Source organism: Aethalodelphis obliquidens, unplaced genomic scaffold (genome assembly GCF_003676395.1).
Source record: "Aethalodelphis obliquidens isolate GAN/ISIS:26980383/991018 unplaced genomic scaffold, ASM367639v1 scaffold21, whole genome shotgun sequence".
In the NCBI taxonomy this organism is placed as follows: domain Eukaryota; kingdom Metazoa; phylum Chordata; class Mammalia; order Artiodactyla; family Delphinidae; genus Aethalodelphis; species Aethalodelphis obliquidens.
In genome coordinates, this window is record NW_020837965.1 from 2801177 (window position 1) to 2818782 (window position 17606).

Consider the following 17606-nt stretch of genomic DNA (forward strand, 5'->3'; position numbering starts at 1 on the left):
TTTCCTGTATATAGGATAAGTCCTGAACTATTCATATTTTGCTTATGCTAACAGACACGTATGGAAGTTCAACATGGTGGCTGCTTTTATTAATTTATTGGTTGAACTGTGCAACATACAGGATGGCATAATGCTTCCTTCAGGATTGCAGAGGCTACTGACCAAAGCCTAGAGCAGTGCTGCCCAAGACAATTATCATGTCAGCCACATAGGTGCTTTAACATTTTCCAATAGCCTCATATAAAAGGTTGGAAAAAAAGCAGGTGAAATTAATTTTAATAACATTTTATTTAATCACACTTAAAACATTTAGCATTTTCACGTCATCAATATTTTAAAATGAGATATTTTGTGGGTTTTTTCCTTTTTTTTCTACTAAGTCTTTGAAGTCCAGTGTGTGTTTCATGTGGACAGCCCATCTCAATTCATACTAGCCACATTTCAAGGGCTCAGTAGCTATAAGATGGTAGTGGCTACTGGACTGAATCCATGCAGGTGTAAAGGCCTCAAACAGCCTGTCAGATAGGATAGGCTGAAAAGAATTGCCTATGCTCAACTATTATGATAATCTGAGACCCATACACTCCTAGTAATTGGTTACTGGTAACCATACACTCCTAGTAACATTCTTCTGGGAAGAATGTGACAGATTGGTATGAGTTGATGCATTCATTCTTTCACTCTTTCCGATTCATGCATTCATGTATTCATTAGAGATTTATCAACCACTCATCAGTATTTACCCCAGCTTCACCCTGGTCTTATCTTGACCTCAGGTCCGCTCCTCCCCTTTCACTGAAGACTCTAGCCCTGGACTCCCAGTCTTCCCTACCTCAAGTCCTCGCATCATTATTGTGGATAAGCCATCCCAAATCCTAGAAGCTCATTGTCACCACCTCCTCATGACCTAATTCCCACTGTACTTCAGACACCCTTGCTGTGTCATTACAGGGTACTGCTCCACCTCTAGAATCATAAAGTCACACCCCCACTCTAATGGATCCCCTCATGGCTTTCTGCCTCTCTCACTTTCACTCCTGCATCGTCTGTTCTTTAACTCCATTGAACCCATGAGCCATTTTTTAAATTACTCTCTTCCTAATATCGACTCTCTTGCCCACTGTTCTTTGACGACACCTGCCTAGGTTAGTAAAAGCCATTCTTCTTCTTGGCTCTTACATCTGGGCTGCTGAGCACCAGTGAAACAGTTACTAGCCGCACAGATTGGAGCTATTAGTGTGCTGGTCTGCAACCTCACTTTAGCCCTCAACCTTCCCCAGCCAACCTGTGTTCTTAGATCTCTCTCCTATTTCCACAATGACCATTCTTTTCAAACTTGCTGCTCTGTTGCCTCCCTTCCTGCTCTGAAGATCAACTTTAGAGAAAAAATAGAACCACCCAGTGCAAACTCTCTGCTCCCCGTTGCGACACCAACACGATGGCCAGCATCAGTAACCACCTTTTCCTCTTTCCCTCCCAACGCTGTGGCTGACCACTCCGCCAGGCTTGGGATCTCCCACTCTTTCCTCCACAGGGACTGTGCCCCTTCTGCTCACCCCTCTCCTTTTCTTCCCTGACTCCTTCCCATGAACATTTAATCATGCTCAAATCACTCCTATACTATGAGAGTCAGGAGACGTCCCCCTCCAGCCATTCCTCCATCTCCCCACATCTCCTTCAGAGCCAAGCTTCTTGAAAGACTTGTCTGCTCCTCTGTCTCCTTTCTCACCCCTCATTCATCTTCATTCCACTGAGGTACAGCTTCCACCCTCATCACTCCACTGACTCCCCACCAAAGTTCCCAATGCCTTCCTTGTGGATAAATTCAATAGACACTCTCCAAGCTTTATTATTTCTTGAATATTCTGTAAATTTGCATAACTCTCCCTTCTTAGAAGATTCTCTTCCCTCAAGTTCTGTGACATTCTCGTTTTCCTTCCAACTCTGTGGACATTTTGTCCTAGTACCTTTTATTTCTGTTCCATCCTTTCAGTGATGGTATTTCTAGGATTTCATCCTTGGCCTCTCTCCTCTTCTTTAAAGTGCCTCTTTGTGAAACTTTCACCACTCCAATGGCTTCAAATAGCACCCATATACAGATAACTCACACATCTACATTTTTAACCCTTTTCTTGGGCCATAGACTCATAAATCCTTCGGCCTATAGATTTCTCCAGCAGATGTCTCAGAAGCACCTCAAAGACCCAACACACAAAGTTGCACGCATTTCCTTCCCCCACCATCCGCTAAAAATCCACTACCCCAGCTTCTCAGTCCTCTTCTTTGTGAGTGGCACAATCATCTATCAAGTTATCCTGGCTTCCTGCTTTTTCCCCATCTTTTACTTTCATATCTGATCTATCCCCAAGCCCAGGTGGTTTGGCCTTCTCTATATTTAGTCAGTCCACTTCCTCCCCTCAGCCACTCCTAACTGGCGTTGATCGTCCTCCTACCGTCCATCCACTTTCCACACCGCGGCCGGAACAATCTTTCTACCATGCAAATCACGTCGGGTCATACTACTGGTTAAAAACCTCTTTGCAAACCCTCACTATCTTCAAAATTCAGTCAAACTCTATAGCATAGCATTGAAGGCCCTTCATTATTGCCCTCTGCTCACCTCCCATCTCATCTGTTAGCTCTCCCTTCCTATCACAACTCTCCCTGGAGGCGAGAATCACACTGCTAAACTGCCTGAGACTCCAACATGCTGTCGGGACTTTTATATGCTTTCTTCTCAGCCTCAAATACCTCTCCTTCCCCACCAGGTCTACCCCATCCCTCTGCCTTCACCCAATTACTGTCTAACAGGCTTTCAAGTCTCAGCCTAGACATTCCTTCCTCAAGGAAGCTTTCCGAGATCTCCTACACCCACCCACCCACAGACACACCACTGCCCACACCCCCGGTCTGGGCCAGAAGCCTCCTCCTGTTTGCTTCTGAAACATCCTCGCTTACTTTGGGCTCAACGCTGTCACTATCTGTTTACTCATCAGTATCTCAGGAAGTTGTATACTTCATGAGGTTCACCACTCTAATGCCGTCACCCAGCCCAGTGCCCGGGCATTCAACACATTCATTCATTCATTAGTAATTAATTAATGAAAAATCCTTCTTTCTGAAGAGCTTTGGTTTCATAAGGAAACCAAGCATAATAACATCCAGACTTGCAAAGGCGGACACACAATGGGAACGTCTCTGTATTTTCCAAAGATTTTTTTGCTTTACAGAATAATTCTGAAAGTGCTTTTCTTTCAAAGTCCCCCGCATATTTGAAATCTGACTTGACTTACAGTTATCATTTAAAGAAAAACAGCCCTTGCATAAAACTGGATGTTATTACACCTAATAATGAGGCATCTGTTTCCTTCTGTGGCTGTGCTCCCTCACCCTGCCTCCTCACATGGCTCCTGCCAGCCTTCTTTCTTTGATTCTTTTCTCTCCATTCCTTCCCTTGGAGTACTAGAGCCTTGTGTAATTATCCCATGCTAATGGCCGTCAAATACAACAGCAAATTTTCTCCCAAAGGACCAGATAGAAAATGTTTTTGGCTTTGCAGGCCATGGGTCTCTGGAGCAGCTGCTTGACTTTGCCATTGTAGCACGAAAGCAGCCACAGAAATACCTAAATGAGTGATCCTGGCTGTGTTTCAACAAAACTTTATTACAGAAACAAGCAATGGACCCAACTTGGTCCTCAGGCTGTAGTTTGCCAACTCCCGAAATACATAACCTGAGCACAGACCCTTTTGAACCATGAACAACAGTTGCCCTGAGTGGGGAACAACCTTGTCATGTTCAAGGAATAGCAAGGGGGTCAATGTAGAAAAGCTGCAGCCAGACCGACTTCACTTATATCACAGACCTACCACTTTCTCACTGTTTGACCTTGGGCCAGTAACTTAGCCTCTCTGTGCTCAGTTTTCTCCTCTATAAAATGGGAATAAAAATAGCATCTCATAATAGTTGTTAGACAATTTAAATGTGTTAATACATGTAATGACCATCGAACAATGCCTGCACTTATAAGCGCTCTATAAAAGGTTATAGGATAGTAAAGGGTCCCTCTGCCATGATCCCCACTAAAAGATAGATTGTTAACAAGAATATTGGCAATAAAGAAGAACACGGTCATTCTCTTAGTATTTGGCCATACCTTGCTCTGGGTGACATTCTCTTGGACTCATTTCCAGTCAAAATCACAGCTCCCTCCTCCCCTGAGACTGTCTCTTTTGCCCTGCTCTGTGGATAGCCTGTAGTCAGTCCACCTCCCACCTCTAAATGCCTTAGGCCCACCTCCCAGCACCACGGGGGCTTATCTCACAAACTAGTGGTTTAAAGTACATTTTGATTAGGTGGTCCATCGCATGCTCGTTATGTGGTTTTGGAAATACTAGCCCTGCAAAAAGATGCATATTTTTGACAGTGGTGAAAAGATAATACATGGAGAAAGAACAGTCTTTTCAACAAATGGTGCTGGGTCGTGTGAACATCCACGTGCATATATATGTATATTGTATACTTCACACCTTATCCAAAAATTAACTCCAAATGGATCGTAGAAAAAGTTCTGGAAATGGATAGTGGTGATGGTTGTGCAACATTGTGAATATAACTAATGCCATTGGATTGCACACTTAAAAGGGTTAAAATGATAAATTTTATGTTAGCATATTTTATTATGACAAAAAAGATAATGCATCATAGACCTAAATATAAAAGCTAAAATGGTAAAACTTCTAGCATAAAACAGGAGAAAAGCTACATGACCTTGGGTTAGGCAGAGAGTTTAGATATGACACAAAAACATGATCCATAAAAGAAAAAAATTGATAAAATTTGACTTCATCAAAATTAAAAGTTGTACTCTGTGAAAGACATTGTTAAGAGTAAGAAGCTAAACCATAGACTGCGAGAACATATTTGCAAATCACATTTCTAACAAAGGACTTATATCCAGAACACATTAAGAACTCTCAAAACTCAGCAGGAAAATAAACAATCCAATTTTTAAATGGGCAGAAGATCTGAACAAACAACAAAGAAGATATAGGAATGGCCAATAAACATATGAAAGGATGCTCAACATCATTAGTCATTAGGGAAATTCAAATTAAAACCACCACGAAATACCACTACACGCTTATTAGACTGGCAAAACCAAAACAAAACTGTCAATATCAAGGATTAGTGAGAATGTGAAGCACTGATGCTCTCATATATTCCTAGTGGGAATTCAGAATGGTACAGCTGCTTTGAATAACAACTTGGCACATTCCCAGAAATGCCTCTTCCCCACACCTTACTTGTCCAGAGCCCACAAATAATAGGGACTCCTGGATGTCTATTTTATTCTTTGGGTTACAGTACGATACCACTGTTTATTTTGCTGTTCAAGTTCCAACCGTGGCTGTGGGAGCTCATTCATGTTGGCTCCTGGGCCTTTTCAACATGCCCCCTCTTTTTTATTTTTGTTCTTGATCCCTTCCTTTTCTGGCACCACAGGAATTAACCACCTTTCCAAGGAAAATGGAAACCTAGACCTGGGCACTGGCATGCTCATCACCACTGGGTTGTCACTGCTTCTGGTCCCTTTCAGTGGATAAAGCTAGGAAATATATGTATGTATAACAACCCATGCATAGCCCATATATAACCCATAACTCATATATATTTATTTCTATACCCATCTAACTGTGTATGTATATTAAGCAAAACCCAAACCCATGAATCTACACAGAAAGCTCTGACTCCAATCCAGCGTCACTCTTTGTGAGCCCATGAATGCTCCCCAGCATGACCCTTATCAATTTCCGGTACTGCCCTTAGACCCAGGCAAGCAGTGTCGCTGCCCAGTGGCTATTTGCAGTGCCTTCCTCCAAATTTTCTAATTTGCCCTTGGTACCTGAGACCACAGAGCACCAGGCAGAGCACCCCAAACTTAGACCAGGATCTACATACTCTCCGGTCACCATTTTTCTCCTTTAAGTACACTTTCTTATCCTCTGCACCAGCATGGGGTTGACCAGATATCCCAAGGGTCTCCAGGACTTGGGCCTACCGAGTCATCCTAGGAGTTGATCACTCTCTCTGGCTTGTTCAGTATTTCTTTCACAGAACCACATGAGATTGGACCACTAGAATGATGCTGTCATGCTGATTTAGGATGACTCAAATTGTTTATTTGAACAGGAGCTCTGCCAAAGGTATTTATTTGCCCAGGACCCTCACAACCTAGGAGTGGCCCTGTCAATTTCTTGTTTTATACACGTGTTGAAAGGTCCAAGTCTTCACCATATCTGCATTCCCCTCCCCACGATGGTGCCTATCTTAGTGCCTTGAATGTAATGGATGCTCCATAAATATTTTTCAGAATGAATGCCTGGAGGAATGAGTAATATCTCAGATTTACATATTTCTTTTGATCCAAGGTTCTATGTTTTTCCTACACAAATTCCCAGATCTTCATCATTCTTCTGAGTGGTAAAGAGGGATTTTCATGTCCCCAAGCCCTCCAGTCACTGACCTGCCCGTTGATGTGCTGATAGTTTATCAAGAAGGAACAAACACGCCTCCAGGTTCTCTTGACAGTAAACTGCAAGTGAACTTCAACTCCAAGACACGTGAAAACAGCCAAGGGTGGGAATGATGGTTGAGTGGTTTCAAGTTAGGCAGCCTGGTAGTTTGAACAATGCTTTGGCTGTAACAAATTGTAGTGATAGAACATATGTTTGTCGTGCTTTGCTTTTGATCTTCTGCTCCAAGGTTGAGGATACTCTCCCAAGGGGTAAAGAAAAAAGCAAGATGAACTGGGAAGAAGAAAACTGACCTCACCCATCACTGAAATATTTCGTACCTGAAGCACCTTGAGAGAAGAACATGGTGGCAGCTCAAAGCAGTCACCTGATTAAGGGGCTTGGGTTTGGTCCTGACTCAGAGGGAAATACAACTCCACCTAGAGGCCCCCGCACAGCACCTGCACACTCACAGCCAAGCCTGGGCTTGGCCCCAGCAGATATAAGAGAAAAGATGACTACCAGAGCCACCAGGAGGCTGGGAGGCTTGCTGTTGCCAGGTCCACCCACGTGGATCACAATGACCGCATGAGGTCATGGAATGTTGAAGATGAAATTTAAGTGGGTCCTAAGTCATAAAGGTGCAGGTAGGTGGGCATCCTTTCAACAGGGCTCCCAGGAATAGAGCTGTACCTCTCTCCTTGATGATCCCGGGAAGTAGCTACCTCTCCCAGACAGAGTTGGGGTCAAATCCAGACATGTCCCACCAAAACCCACTCTCCCCAGGGCTTGCTGGAATAGAAGGATAACTACAGCCCCCAGCCCCCAGGATCTGTCTAGGTGAGGGCAGGGTACGCAAAGTTTGAGACAGAGGTGAACCGACAGGTAGCTTCTTAGGGAAGCAGCAGAAAGGTGGCAAGAAGCTGGCAGCAGCCCCTGAGAGGGCCCCGGCACCATGGACAATGGCGACCCTCTTGAGCCTGAGACAAAAGGTGACAATGCATCCCATTTCTCACCACTCAGGCCCTTCTGGCTGCCTCAGTGTAATGCCTAGTGACCACATAGACCCGGAAGCGCCCTTCCCTCCTCTCCTGGGACCCTCTAGAATTGGGGTGATGTGTGACATTGACTTGACTTCGGGGCTTGCCAAACAGGGAGTGAGAGAGTTGGTTGCAACGCTGTGCTGGAACTGGCTCACACCAGCTCTGGCTGACTTTAACTTTCATTCTGTGAGCTGGCCCATGTCATGTTGGTAGTTGGAAATCAGCCATGTTAGGAATATTTACACCACCTGAATTGGCTAACATTACAAAGCAGGATTTTTTTTTTTTTTTCTGGAGAGCCAGTTAAACAGTTACCAACATTCCACTGGTTGGATGGAATTCTAAAATTGTTTATCTAATGAGGAAATTAAGAAATCATCCCTTTTTGAGGGCTACGTCTGATGGCTAAGCTGCTGTATGTCTTCTAAATGTCTGACTGCTACTTCCACCCCTTGTCACACAGACCTTGTCTTATAGGCTGGGAAATAAATGTTGGAGCTTGGGTCTATGGACAAGGGCTGAGAAGGACACAAACCTGCATGGAATCATTAGGAGCTCCACTATCTTAGAAACTGGGGGGTCAAAACTTGCGACCCATGCCATGAATGCTCAGCCCACCCGAAGAGAGAAGGTCGGTTGAGTTTTGACAGGCCATCCAGGGGTGCAGCCTGGCTTCCTGAAACCACTGCAACCTGCTGACGTGGGAGGACTAGGCCTGGACTTTGTGTGGCTTTCAGGAGCCCAGGGCTGTTTCCAGATCAGTGGCCCAATGACAGAAAAATCACATCTAGCAAGTGCAGGGGACTAGTGTGAGGGAAGCCCAGGACACTTGTATTTAATCATAGCAATTAGTTTCAATCCCAGGGAGATTTGCAAGCCCTTCCTTCTGCATGGTCATAAATTTGGACTGGAAGGAAGAGAAGCTAGGTCAGGTCCTTAGGAATCAAGTTATCCCTCTCACTCTCTGGAACTGCTTCTGTTCCGCTTTATTTTACACTTGACCCAAGTCACCTGCCCTTCCCCTTGCCCTCCCAGCATCATCTGTGCCTACCAATGAGGAATTCTAGGCATTAGCACACGTCCTTCCCCTGAAAGAGTAAAGCAAACCCTGAACACCATCCGAGCTAATAAGAAGGAAAAGAAGGAGCAAGCAGGGCTTCCCTGGTGGCGCAGTGGTTGAGAGTCCACCTGCCGATGCAGGGGACGCGGGTTCATGCCCCGGTCCGGGAAGATCCCACATGCCGCGGAGCGGCTGGGCCCGTGAGCCATGGCCGCTGAGCCTGCGCGTCCGGAGCCTGTGCTCCGCAATGGGAGAGGCCACAGCAGTGAGTGGCCCACGTACCACAAAAAAAAAAAAAAAAAAAAAAAAAGGAGCAAACAGCCAACATCTAAGGCTGGCCCAACACAGGGGGTGGGACAGGAGCGAGGCCTCCAGAGAACACGAAGGGCGTTTAGCACAGACGATTCAGCCAGTAGGCAGCTCTGTGTCAGGGAAACAGGGCTCATAGAGGGGAGCCCCCCTTGCAGGGCTGAAGGAAGGCTGTAGTCCCTTGGCACCTTGAGCCACGCGAGGCTGAGGGACAATGGCTGCAGCCAGGACTCGGGCTGCAGATGAGAGAAACAGAGGCCCAGGGCGGCCAGTGGTGGGCTCCACCTGAAAGGCCAGCGGGTTTCGTTTCCAGAATCAAGGAGATGAGTTTTTCTTCCAGATGAGACTGACACCATGTCGGCACGGCAGAGCAGTGAGGAAACACTCTACTGTGAGGCAGAAGCCCCTGTGGCTGTCGAAAAAGAGAAACCAGCCCGGGAGAGCTCAGAAACAGACCTTGAGATCGAAGGTGAGCGAGCGGGGGCCTTTGGCGGGCGAGGGGTGGCTTGCCTTCTTCCTCAGAAGCTGGAGAAATCGGTTTCCAGTTGGCCAAGGCTCTGCCCGGTGGGATGTGCTGCAGAGGGAACGGGGCAGAAACACCTGTTTTATGCCACGACCTCCCCGACACTGGCCCGGGGGCAGCAGTCTCTGCTGCCCCATGCTCGTGGCTGGACTCATGAGCAGAGGGGTCCCATCAGCTTGCTGAAAGCTGGAGCAATAAGTGAACAGGGGCTTCTGGTTTTCTGAACGTTTCCACATGGCATCATACGTCACCTTTGCAATAGCCCCGGGAGGTAGGCGTTATTACCTGCCCTTTACAGAGGGTAGAAACTGAGGTTTAGAAGGATTGTGTGAGTTGCCCAAGGCCACCGAGAGTTTGCCGATGTCTGCCGACCCCATGTTCCCCCCACCTTGTAGATCTACCTTCCCTATTCCATATTCCAGGGGCCCCTGGAGGATTTACAGCCCATCTTGCATCCTGACGACGTTCCTCTACTCACATTAGAGCTCTTGTTTCCCCAGCTTGAGAGCCCCGTGTTTTCCTTCCCTGTGTTTTTTCCCTCCAACAAATCCAAGCGTGTCTAGGTATGGGGAGGGGTGCAAGCTGAGTTGGAGCAAAGACTCTGTTACTGCAAACAACACCTCCACCCTCTTCTCCTTTCCAGTTTCCCCAAGGAAGGAAGTGCAAAAAAGGGCACTTGGGAAGCAGGGCCAGAACGGTACTGGCTCCACCTGATGGGCCGGCCCCCAACTTCCCGGGCTGAGGCCAGCCGGCCCAGTGGCCCTTTCCCTCCTGTGTCCCGGCGCTAGGTGGTAGGCTGTGATCAGTAGCAGCAGAGATGCAGGGGAAGCTGCTCTGCTCGTCTCCATGGTCACCGCCCCCCCCACCAGGGTCCACATACAACTTCATCCTCAACACAGACCTCCTCCCTGCCACCTTCCGGGGAGCCTGTTGTTGCCCTCCTAACTTCTTTTCCGCTTCGAGGCTGCTGGTGATATTGCTTGCGACACTGAATTTTACCTGGTTGGCAGGGTGGCAGATGGAAACACTGGATGTTTTGTCCCAGACTCCAGCTTCTAGCTCATTGCCCCTCCCAGCAAGTGATAACATTGTTGCAAGCTGCCTCTAAAACGTAACCTAGGGAATACAGCTAGAAGGCGTCCGCAGAATCAACCGGAGCAGAGTGAGTGCCAAGGACAAAGCTGGGGGTTACCTACTCTGCTTTAGCAAACAGGAGCCTCTAACGACTGAATCTGGCACCAACTATTCTGTGTCGGATGGACACCCAGGGCTCAGCTCCTCCAGCTTCTGGTGCCTCTATAGCTGGTGCTGAGATGCTGGGAATGGGGCAGGAAGGGCTTCCTGGGATGAACTGAGACATGAGCCAGGCGGGAATAGCAAGCTGGTGGTGAGGCTACGGAAGAGGGGAAGTTGCTCGGCCACCACGTGCTGCTCTTCCTATACAACAGGCGATTTTGCACCCCAGGGGACACTTGGCAAACTGGGGGTGGGGTGAATGGTGGGGGGATGCTACTAGAATCTCATGGGCAGAGGCTAAGAATCCTGCCAAATATCTTACACTGCACGGAACAGCCCCTCACAGCAGAGAATCATCCAACTCAAAATGTCCTTAGTGCCGAGGCTGAAAAATCCTGGTCTGCAACCACCGGGAAAAGAAGCCCAGTTTGTAGCTGCGCCTGCAAAATCAACTTCCTTGCAAAGACCTTGTCCTTTCACCAACAAAGCTTCCATTGTCCGTCTTAGAAATGTCTGGGGTGGGTTGGCCAAAGACTCTGAGATCTGAAGGAAAAAAACAGATGCCAGCTTAGATCCCTGCTGACCATGGAAAGCCCTGTGTCAACAGAGCTTGCTTCATGAGGACAGGGCTGTGGGGCATCCAGAACCCAGGGAGGCCCTCTGCCCACCGACCACGAGTCAGGATGGTCTAAAGCCCAAGGAACAAAAGCCCCCAAGAGGTTAGAATGGAGAAGAGCAGCCCCCATTCTGTTCGCTGGTTCAAGTACTTATCAGCTGTGTGTGATTTGGGGCTAGCTCTGTTCATCGGTAAAGTAGGAATGACAGTCCTTTTTGTGAGGAAAAATGACATGCAAGTCTTTGAAAGAAGCAAACCCACTCAAATGCAAGTTTGTTTCTGACGGATTTGGGGGTCTCTCCATCTTGCACTGATCTGCCACCTTCAGAAGCCCACTGTGTCCTACTTGGGCTTTTTCTAGTTGGTACTTCTCTACATCTTTAGTAAAACTGTTTGTGGCTCACATTTTTACAGTGGTAGTGAAACTAAAACTGCAATGGAGACTCCCTCAGCCATCACCAATCACCAGCTTTTTGTCTGGTTGGCCTTTCAAAGCTGTCCTGAGGTGGGCAAGGATGCGCTCACACACCCTTGTGCTCAGTCACTAGATGCAGTCAACCTGGGAAGGTGGGGACGGAGCATATTGTTTCTCCTAGGTAGCGTGGAGCCTAAAACCAGGGGCCTTCTCTCTAACCCAAAGGGAGATGTGCACATGGGGCTTTCTGGATTTAGGGTCTCCCACCACTGGCTGACTTTCCAGTTGGAGCTGGAACATACACCCATAGGGACAGAGCCTCAGACAAGAGGGGACACCAGTCAGAATCGAATGTGGTCTGGGTTAACAGGGAGATAAGGCAAAGGTAGAAGAGAAACTCTGCTTCATCCACTTGCATCTTTTTCTGCAGATACGGAGAAATTTTTCACCACCAGACAAAAGGAGCTGTACCTGGAGGCCTGCAGACTTGTGGGCGTAGTGCCCGTCTCCTACTTCATCCGGAACATGGAGGAGTCCTATGTGAACCTCAACCACCGTGGGCTGGGCCCCAGGGGTACCAAGGCTATTGCTATAGCCCTGGTGGTGAGCATACCAGTGCGGGCACGTGAAGGCTGGCAGAAGAGGGAACTTGACAGGGTGGTAGGCCCAGGAGTCAGAGAGCCCCACCTTGGGACCCTGCATTGCAACCTCTATGCCCACCTTGCCCTAGACTCTGCATGACTACCAGTTGCTTTCCCCAACAGGCATGGATGCCCATTAGCTCCTGGGAAGGAGGCTGCTAGAGACCTGGGCCTTGGAAGTCTATGCTGTTTCCTATTCAGAAAGCAAAGGCACCAGCCTGTGGGCCCTGGAGAAGCAACTGGTCCGGGCTTGGGCCCAAACGCTAATGTGAGAACACAATGCAAAATGTCAACCAGATCTCAATTCCAAAGCTCACCTTTGCCATAAACGAGTTCACGACTGAGCCATTCCATTTGATGTCTGCCTTTTGCAGTATGTTAGGTAAACCTTCAAGACCACACTGTGGAGTGGATCATGTTTTCCCACAGGAAGAATGTTCTCTCCGGCTTGGCTTGAATGATAAGACTTGTCCTTGAACTCATCATAGCTTTCTATAATTATAATTGATTATATACAAAACTGACTCCATCCCAGGAAAACAGAAAATGTAACAGGTGTATGTCAGCACAACACTGTTCACTTAGGACAGTAAAGAAAAATTTCGATTTTTAAAAAAAGCACCCATTTTTGGAACCATAACTGCATTTGCACTTAGCGCAGGCCCATTAAGAAGTCACATGATGTGAGATTGTGCTGCTCTCTGGGGAGGGGGAGGGAAGGGAGGGAAGGGCAGAGAAAGAACAAAGCCATCTTGAAATTTATGGAGCGTTGAAAGACTGATTAATGAAGTGTTAGGAATTCACCATTACCTCATGAGCTTCATGGAAATAATAATAAAATCCACTCAGAACTTGGGCCACTTGCCTCTCAGTAACAGCAGTTTCTGTTTAAGGGGAGGTTTTCTTCTCTGATTCTTTGTATCATCCCTTTGACAATCATAGTGACATTCCAATGGACTGCACTTTTATTTATCTTTGGTTCTGTTTAACTTCTCACATGTTGTGTTTCCCTGGCTTAGAGGAAGAGTATTCCGATAGGAGGAATCATTTTCATACTTCTTTGGGTCTGTCCCTCCTCCACCTATCTCCATGCCGTTGGACTTGGTGGGCTATGAGCCCCTCTAGAGGAGGAATGGTCTCTGTTCATCCCTGTTTCCTCGGCAGTTAGCACAGAGGGTGAGAGATACTCACTCGTGTGAAATGAATGTGAATGGATTTGGCGATCAGGCCACCTGCTACACCACATACTGTGCTGGTCCCCGGGATGACTCTGAAAGTGGTCCTTCAGCCCCCATTTCTGCTAAATGACACCTAGACTGGGGGGCCCCCTGAGCCATCTCGCTTGCCTTTGAGCACGACTGAATTTTCCCACCCCTGCAAGAGAGCGGAGGCCCGAAGACACTTCATGAAGGCCCTGGGGGGCCATTCTGCCTTGCAGTAATTCACACTATCACACTTTCCCTTTGCCTGAAACGAGAGCTACTTCTCTCACTGCTTTGTGTGCTCTGAAAACCGCTCAAATTCAAAGACATGTCTGTTCTCTGTGCCTTTCTGCACGGGGAACGGTGGGGAAGGGAAGGACAAAAGTTCTGGTTAGAGCTAACCCCAGTCCCTCATGCTGCAATGCCAGTCATTTCCACCTGTCTTGCTCCCTGTGGGAATGCAGACTAACTTGGATGTAGATATTTATTTAAGATTTAAGTTCCAGCTCCTTCTAAACAGCCTTGAGGCAACATCCTGACTATCAGAGAGTACCAGACAACCCTTAAGCCTGAACTAGAAGAAAGGCCTCTGAAGGAATCAGGCACAGTAAAGGCGTTATGCTTAAATACGCTTCTTAAATAGCACATTCTCCTTAAACTTGGAGTAGGTCACAGGCCTCTCTCCTTAAAGCTAAACAGTTAAAATCTGTTCAGCTCACCCTTGTGCCTCATCTTTTTCAGGACTTTATTTTAATGTCCCTTTTCTAAATCCCCCTTGGTACCCCTTTTGGGGAGGGAGGTGCCCAGAATAAGCATGTCATCCTAGCAAAACTCACTGGGATGGCTTGTCCCTTGCGCTATTCTCCTGTTCCTAGCCACTCCTCCAGAATCGCTAGCCTGCCTCTCTGTACCCTCTGACGTGGCTGGGATATTCGAGAGGGGTGATGGGCTCTGGGCAAGGGCAGGGAACTGACTAGGTCACCAACCACCTCTGTCTCTCTCCCCCTCCCTTTGTGGTGGCTGAAGTCCAACACGTCTGTTCTCACGCTGGAGCTGGCGGACAATAGTATCACGGAGGAGGGCATCTTGAGCCTGGTGGAGATGCTACAGGAGAACTACTACCTGCAGGAGATGGTACTGTGCCCTGTTCTACCAGTTCCTACAACCATGCTTAGAGTCTCAGAACCCACTTCAGAGAAGCCAGCGTCCTCTGCCCGAGCTCAGGCCAGCCTCCAGGCTTTCTGCAATCAGTCTGGGGCCTCCCCTCCCCTGGAAGCAACTTCTCAGAGGAGGTTCCGCACATGAGAGCCTGGCCAGGGGCACTGTGTTCCCTGTGGCCGTAGGAAACCCTGAGAAACCATTTCCATCTGGATCTCATAAGCCCCTAAATGAACAAACTTACTTTAGAGTTGCCTTAATGTAAACGTTCTTAAAGAAAATAAAGCCATGAAATAATTCCATAAAATACAGTGTTGCCTGGAGACAGATGTTGATGATGGCTGCACAGCAATGTGAACGTACTTCAGCCCATTGAATTGTACACTTAAAAATCGTTAGGATGGTAAATGTTGCGTTACGTCTATTTTACCACAATTTTAAAAATTACAAAAAGAAGGGGAAAGACAATTAAGATGCTAATGGCTGGCTTATGTAAAGTCCCTCCCACTCACCTGAAAGGACCATGTCCGTTTATACCCCTACGACTTCTGAGCACAGTGATTCATGCTCGTGAACCAATGAAGGGAATTACAATGATTGCTTACTCTAAATTCATTTTTCAATTGTTTCATGCCAAACCCTCCAAATAAAGTTGTCTTAGGTTTCAATAAAAATAATAATACAATGTGCTTATCTGAAATACCAGGGCTAAATTGGGGAGGTGGGGAGTCACTGAGGTCAACGTCAGAGAACTGAGATCAGCCTGAGAGCTTCACGGTGAAGCATCAGAAAAGCCAGGGGTTCCTCTCCTCCTCCTCTTCCCCTTTGCACCACCCTAACCCTTCCCATCCTTTCACCCCAGCCCTGCTCTCCCCACCCCACCCCTACTCCCTCAGGGTAGGCCTCAAGTAAGCCCCCACCCCCATCATTTGTTAATGAGGGCCCTTTGGTGGGATTGTCGCATACTTAAGTGTTCTCTTGCCTTTTAGAATATTTCCGACAATGATCTTGGTTTGGAGGGGGCCAGAATCCTCTGTGAGTTCCTCCAGAATAACACCTCTTCGCTCTTTGGTCTTCAGCTTTCAGGTGAGCCTATGAAGGAGGGTGGGGAGGACACTGGGAATGTAATGGAGAGAAGGGTCAGAGCAGAGTGATCCAGGGTCTAACTGAGCCAGACCAGGTCCTGCTGATGTCAGAGACCAGAACACAGTGTCTACACCCTGCTAGATTCTTCCAACCATTCTTGTCCCCTCTCCACAACCACACTGGCTTCACGGCTGTCCTGGACAAGAGACTTCTGATTCACTTTGCAATATTCCCACCTCTGCTGGAAAGTCTCTACCCCAGATACCTGCACAGCTCCCACTCCCCCTTCATTCCTGCCTCCGCTCACAGGTCATCTCCTTAAGGGGACTTCTCTGACCTATCAAAGCAGCACCTCCCCGTCACCATCACTCTCTAACCTGTTTCTCTTCCTGGTTTTCCTAACAGCACTTATTACTACCTGACCCCCTGTAGTATAACTAATTTTTAATTAGTTTATTATCAGTCTCGCTCACAGAAAAAAAAGTCACTTGAGAACTCTATTACCCACAGACCTGCCCTCACTCAGGTTTATGGTTTGCATTTATACTATCTTCAGGGTGCTGGAATCCCTATGGCAGGAAATGAACATGCAAAGTGGTCCTATGTTGGTAATACCTTGGGGCACCCAACAGAAACAAACATAAACCTCTGACAGGCTCCAGGCTGTTGGGGATTCCCACAGATAAAGCTCCACTAAAGATGGGCTCACAGTCCAAAACTGCAAAACAAGGAAACACCATGAGAGCTGTCAGACCCACCAAGTAATAGCATGGGACCCTCGAGAACTTCAGGAAATAACGTTATCCTATATAGACTGTAAATTGAGTGACCATAAAATTTATCCATCAAACTGCACAAGAGCACTATCAATTAACTGACACTTCTAATAAATAGATATCTTGCACCCAACTCTAAATCAAGTTTGATATGATTAAGAACATAAAACATACAAGAACAAATCACTATTTTTTAATAGATCCGCCCAAAATAAAACTTCTACAAATGAAAAATATATAATTATTGAAATTAAAGACTCAATGGATAAATTCAACAGCCAATTAGATACAGTGAATAAAATTAGTGACCTGGAAAATAGATAAAAGGATACTTTATCTGTCTTTGCAGTATAGAAAGATAAAGATATAGAGAATATAAAAGATAAAAATATAAAGGAATGAATAGACTCAGTATAGCTAATAGGCGGTCCAGAAGAAGCGAACAACAATATATGAGCAAATAATAGCTGACGTGTTTCCTGAACTGATGAATTAATTCTCAGATACAGGAATCCTGGTGAGTCCTAAGTACAGTAAAGGAAAAAGAAATCCACACCTGAGTGTATCACAGTAAAAGCACCTAAGATAAAAAGATCTTGAAAGTATCCAGAGAGAAAATACAGAAACAGAGGTTACGTATTTTTTTTTTTTTTAACATCTTTATTGGAGTATAATTGCTTTACAATGGTGTGTTAGTTTCTGCTTTATAACAAAGTGAATCAGTTATACATATACATATATCCCCATATCTCTTCCCTCTTGCGTCTCCCTCCCTCCCACCCTCCCTATCCCACCCCTCTAGGTGGTCACAAAGCACCAAGCTGATCTCTCTGTGTTATGCGGCTGCTTCCCACTATCTATCTATTTTATATTTGGTAGTGTATATATGTCCATGCCACTCTCTCACTTTCTCCCAGCTTACCCTTCCGCCTCCCTGTATCCTCAAGTCCATGCTCTAGTAGGTCTGTGTCTTTATTCCCGTCTTGCCCCTAGGTTCTTCATGTCCACTTTTTTTTTTTTTTTTTAG

General features: G+C 46.7%; 1 protein-coding gene across 1 annotated transcript in view; it reads left to right on the top strand.

Annotated features, from left to right (window-relative positions):
- Nucleotides 1-7469: 7469 nt before the first annotated feature.
- Nucleotides 7470-17606, top strand: part of LRRC74A (leucine rich repeat containing 74A) — a 35545-nt gene continuing 25408 nt past the window's right edge. Inside the window, exons 1-5 of the mRNA XM_027120861.1 lie at nt 7470-7506; nt 9267-9395; nt 12147-12319; nt 14586-14693; nt 15707-15803. Of these exons, the coding sequence (XP_026976662.1) occupies nt 7470-7506; nt 9267-9395; nt 12147-12319; nt 14586-14693; nt 15707-15803 (544 nt within the window). The remainder of the gene's footprint in view (nt 7507-9266; nt 9396-12146; nt 12320-14585; nt 14694-15706; nt 15804-17606) is intronic.